General features: G+C 28.3%; 1 protein-coding gene across 1 annotated transcript; it reads right to left on the minus strand.

The window, feature by feature from the left end:
- Window positions 1-883: 883 nt before the first annotated feature.
- LOC112796343 (glucan endo-1,3-beta-glucosidase, basic isoform) lies at window positions 884-4,215 on the minus strand. The gene is made up of 2 exons (XM_025838745.2): window positions 3,880-4,215; window positions 884-2,268 (listed from the first exon to the last, which is right to left on the minus strand). Exons 1-2 carry the CDS (start codon window positions 3,977-3,979, stop codon window positions 1,238-1,240), a joined length of 1,131 nt encoding a protein of 376 aa, XP_025694530.1. The 5' UTR covers window positions 3,980-4,215; the 3' UTR covers window positions 884-1,237.
- Between the last annotated feature and the right edge of the window lie 1,531 nt (window positions 4,216-5,746).

Below are 5,746 nucleotides of genomic sequence, written 5' to 3' on the forward strand. Positions count from 1 at the left end.
TTTTGGTCATGAAACAAGTAAGCTTAATTTGGGTTCTACTTCATGGGTGTAATTCAATTACTATTCTTTTGGGTTGGATATTTCTATGGGCTTGATTCAAACGTCAAATAAATCTACTAAAATTTTACATACAGTTACTTTTATGTAAAATTATTAATTAAAAAAATATTAAATAATTTAATATATTTAACTAAATTATTATTTAAGTGTTTTTAATTAACAATTTCACCAGAATATAAATTTTTACCATCTATTAAACTAATCTTTTAGATGGGTCTCTTTTTATTGCTCTAAACTCAATAGGCTATTTAAGTCACAAAAGCTACCAATGAACTGTAGTTTTTTTTTTTTTCTTTGTTTTGGATCTGGCCAATGAGCTGTAGTTGAGACAGCATATGTCTCCACTCCCCAGTTCTCCTACCCCTTAAAAGAGAGATCTTGGTTTAAGTCTCAATATAATTTGACCCAAAACAATGTCAAAAAAAACTAAGCCCAACTAAAAATGTCATAAAAGTTATTAGATTTAAATTTTAAATTTTTAAATAAAAGCTTTGATTTATCAAGTCAAAAAATACCATAAAAATTTAAAATTTATTTATATTTTAATTATTATATTCACATAAAAATATATAATTATGTGAATATAACCTTTTTATAATTTTAATTTGAGAAATTTTAGAGGATAGCACGTAACCAATAAAAAATGAATAATCTCACACTATTAGATATAATCTTATACTATTAGGTAGCGTTTGGTGGACAGACAGAGACGAAAAGACTGAGATTGAGAGACAAAGACTAAAAGACAGGGATTAAAATAAATCTCAGTATTCTGTTTGGTGCAAAATGGGAGACAGGAATTGAAACAAGAATGAAACTCTAATTTAATTTGCACAAGGGGTAAAATTGGAATTAATTAATTGAAATGAAAGTATTTTAGGTATAAAATGTTATTAAAGTTTCAGTTTCTATCTCTAAAAATTTCAGTCCCTTGTGTCCTTACTTTTTGGAGGTACTGAAATACTGAAATTTTAGAGACAGAGACAGAAATGTTAGTATCAGTCTCTGAACTAACAAACACGATATTAAATCTCAGTCTCTCAGTCTCTATCTCAATACCTCAAAACAAACCGCTACCTTAAAAAACACTAAATAATAACTAATTAATAACTATAACTCACAAAACCTTGTTGCCCTAACCCTCCTCATTTATTTCACATACATGGAGCAATCTTAGTTAGGCGTCGCTCCTTAAAGGAGCAGAAGCATTCTTAATAGTAACAATGTCATCCTCCCAGTGTCTTGCTGCACTAAATCCAAAATTAAATGGATACTTCTTTTGCTTGTTTGGATAGAAGACACCGAAATGTTTCTCCACTTCAGGGCTCTTTTGGTTCTCATCAAACATCCCAAACAGGTAAGTCTCTATAGCCACATTAGGCCTCATTGGGGTACCACCCTTCACATGTTGAATCAAATTTCCCAAATAAACTCTTGCATTGTCATATGTTGCCGCAAATCCACCATCCGAAGGCCATCCACTCTCAGACACAACCACTTTCACGTATCCAATCCCGGTGTTATCAAGAGCTGCATGGACGGAGTCCAAAACTGCATCAAACAGGTTTTGGTACCCTCTTGATCCATCCCAGACAACAACATTCGGTGCAGTAAACAAAGCGTAAGGCAGTGATATATCATTGGGGTCTCCAACGTAGCTAAAATAAGGGTACACATTTGCGAAAAGTGGCGAATTTGCATAGACTAAGTAGCCGATTATGGGGTCCAAGTAGGACCTTACATCGCTTCGAAATGAACCCTTTGATGGGGGATAAGAGGTTCCTATAAGGGTCATGTCGATGGCGGTTGAAACCTTGATTTGATCTTGAAGGCCTTTAGCTCTTATGGCTTGATACACGTTTTGGATTGCTGGGAGAACGTACTGAGCCATCCATGAAGTGGAGTCGCCGACGGGTTTGACTTCGTTGCCGACGGCGATGTATTTGATGTTGACAGCTGGATAGAAGTTGAGGACGTTTGTTTGAACCCATTGGCCAGCGTTGTTTGGGTTGGCGAGGCTTTGAAGGTCGGAATTTGGAACGTCCAACATGAGCTCAATGCCGCTGTTTCTAAGTGCTTCAAGAGCTGCTTGGTTTGGATCGTAGAGCCTCATTCTCACAATGTTGTTTGCTTTGCAAAGCTCTATCACTTCTTGTGCTGATGGTAGGTTGTTGCCCATCATCCCGTAACATACACCAATTTGAGCGCCTGCAATCAAATCATTACACATTTGGAAGTGAATCATGCTGGCTGTACATTAGAATTAGTCCTCAAGATCCCTTAGTAGTATAAAATATATGTTTCAGTAGTATAAAATATATATTAAAATATAAATATATATTGAAAATGAATTAAACAACTAATATTTATATACAAATATATTTGTCTTTTTAATGAATTATTGTACTGAAAATTGAGATATTTTTATTAGAATTTAACATACATACATAGGTTGAATTGTTAAAAAAATTAAGAACACTTAAAAATGAGAAAAAACATTAAATGGACTAAATGAGTTAGCCAGTTTATTTTGCGAGTCAGTCCATTTAAGAAAAATGTTAGGAGTTAGCAAGTTTTGTAATTTATAGTCATTAATTAATCATCACTAGTATTTTTAATGGTGAAAAATTTTATCTAATGATATAAAATTACTTATTTTTCTTTTGATAGTTAAATACATGATGAAAAATTTTATCTAATGATATAAAATTACTTATTTTTCTTTTGATAGTTAAATACAGATCATAAAAAAGTTCGATGTAGTACTTATAATATAAGTAGAGCAATCTCCCACCCAGCGGACAAGCTTTTTTAGTTATGATGGAAACTATTGGAGCAAAGAATTTTTAGTAGAAAAAGAATGAAAAATTAATTAATGTTAGATAAATATAATACGAATATAAAAGGGGAAAAAAAGAGAGAGGAGTAAATCTCAACCGCGAATAGGTGTAAAGAGATGGCAATGCATGTTGAGTTTGATAAGTCTAATGAATTAGTCTTTAAGTCTTTTGGATCTACCTCCTTTTACTGCTTAAGTCAACTAACTGTTTTTTGGTGAGATGGCAAATTGTTGTTAAATCTGCTAAGTCTAATGAACTAGTTTTTTAAGTTGTTCTCTGTTTATAAATGTAAGAATATATTAGGATCTATCAATTAGTATTTATTAAAATTATTTAATATATTTAAATATTTATTATAAAATATTATATTTTTATTATTATCATTTTTTAATATTTATAATATTTTTTTATATTGTATCATTTCAAAAAACTTAAATACACTTAATAATACATAATTCTTTCTTTAATTTAGCCTCTTATAACAATGGATTCAACGCAACGCCAAATCATGGTAAGGAGGTGGCAATGTTGAGTCCAATAATAAATTATATGCGGTGCTTAATAAGTAATAAAGTTGCATTGAACTCTGATAGTCTGATATTTTCATGAGCTTAAGTATAATATATAGAATATAATTCAACTAATTCTTCTTAATTAATTTTGTTCGATAGGTCAAATTTTCAATTAATTAATAAATAAAAAGAGATATCAAATTAGATAAAATGATAAAGATCATAATTTACGAACAATTATATTCATATAAAATTAGTAGTTAAACTATAATTTAATTAAACAAATTAAATTATCTAACAATTCTTAACTATTAACATTGTATAAAAATAATTGCATATAAATTTTCATCAATTATAAAATTTAATTCTATTAACATATCTTCTATAATAGAAAGAATTAGAATAATTTTGGGTTAGAAGAAACAAAAACGAATAGTAACACACATAATAAACAGTTGAACACTAACCAGTAATGCGAAGATTTACTGCGAATAATGCCAACAGGAGTAACAGAGAAGCCATTAAGGCACTGCTGCTTATTGTTATTGCAAAGAAGAAAGAAGCCATTCATATAGCACCAAAGTAAAGCACTTGGTTAGTATTGTCTCATGAGACTCAGTAGTCTTAAATGAGGCATATATATAGAGGCACACATTAATAATAACGTCTATATATATGTGTTTGGATACCAATAATTATTATTAGATTCAGTGTATTCATTCTTGTTCTAGCCATCCATTATTATCCATATGATACATTACTAATTTTCTTTTTTCGAATGCCTTATCCTTTTTCTATTTGAACTATATTAGGCTAGTTTGGCCGTAGGGTGGCTATGAGTCACTGTCATTCTAATTTGTGCACTATGCAATTATGCATGCATGCTTTCCGCCATTTTTATATTTTATTTTATTAGTAAACCAAGTGGAGTTATTTATTTATTTATTTATTGTGTCTAAACCAAGTGGATATATATATATATATATATATATATATATATATATATGTGTGTGTGTGTGTGTGTGTGTGTGTGTGTGTGTGTGTGTGTGTGTGTGTGTGTGTGGTTGGGCCATAGATAGATGGTTATAATAATGTGTATTTCACTGTGTTATAATACTACGAGATGATGAAGTATATTGGTCTTGACTTTAGACACAAATTGCTAATCTTTTAATTGAATTTGGATCTTCTCAAGATCTTAATAATTACCTGATATGATTAAAATGTTTTCATAGTTGAGACGGAGAAAGAAAAAAACAAACCAGTCACAGACAGCACATGATCACCTTCCACTACATCCCATGAAGCACCCACTAATTCTATTGAAACTAAATGTAAATATGCACACACAAAAATATATTAATAAATTAAATTAAATTAAAAAATCTCAAGCAATGTTAGCAAAATTGAATTAGACCAATGATTTTACGAAAATAAATCTTCTCAATTTTTTTTCTACTTAAAAAGATAAAGTATGATTTTTTACTATTAATTTTATGGTGTAATTATATAGTGTAATTAAATATCTTTTAAATATTATTCTTTATTCAATTTTTAAAAAAAATAAATAAATAACTTTCTTAATTTTTTAAATAACTAATGATACGTAAAATGAGTATTTAAATTAATTAAATAATAATAAGCTTTTAAAAAAATTTTTTTTTTGGTCAAGTGGATTAGACAGCCTCCAATCCTAGGCATTACCACCCATGTTTCACACACACAAATCCAGTTGTATGAGGCGGACAGGTATGCCAACTGTGCTGGGTCTCAGCTGTCCTAATTTTACCGATTTGAATTGACATTTAGATCAATTTTGCATTTAAATTGGTCAACCGCAGTTAAATCTGTTATAAATAAATATTTTGCATCAGTTTATAATTTTGCATTTAAAATTATATATAATTATTAAAATAAATATTAAATTTTCTAAATATTTAAAAATTAAAAAAGACAAAATTACTCTTTATTAATAGTAACATATTTCTTCTTTCTATAATTATATGATTTTTTAATAAATACTTAAAGTACATATATAATAGGTTTAAACTACTTAATGAATTATTAAAATTTAAAAATAATAGTTTATTAAATATATATAAAATTAAAATTATTCAATTATAATTAGATTAACTGGTTCAATTTATAATCTAACAGTTAAATTAATATTTAGTATTTTGACTGGATTAATTACTGATTTAATTTTAATAACTATAATCTCAAAAATATTTTTAAATGGAATAAAGTATAATTTTTTATTTCTAAATTTTATCAAAATTTTTAAAAAATCTCTAAATTTTAATTTATTTTAATTTTATTTTTAATATTTTTAAT

This window comes from Arachis hypogaea, chromosome 4 (genome assembly GCF_003086295.3).
Source record: "Arachis hypogaea cultivar Tifrunner chromosome 4, arahy.Tifrunner.gnm2.J5K5, whole genome shotgun sequence".
Classification (NCBI taxonomy): Eukaryota; Viridiplantae; Streptophyta; class Magnoliopsida; order Fabales; family Fabaceae; genus Arachis; species Arachis hypogaea.

What these genes read in the sequence shown, in the direction of transcription:
- LOC112796343 (XM_025838745.2), bottom strand. Translation starts at nt 3,979, where the DNA reads ATGGCTTCTTTCTTCTTTGCAATAACAATAAGCAGCAGTGCCTTAATG. An exon ending in AGTAAATCTTCGCATTACTG is followed by an intron (nt 2,269 to 3,879) that starts GTTAGTGTTCAA and finishes ATTTGATTGCAG; the next exon opens with GCGCTCAAATTGGTGTATGT.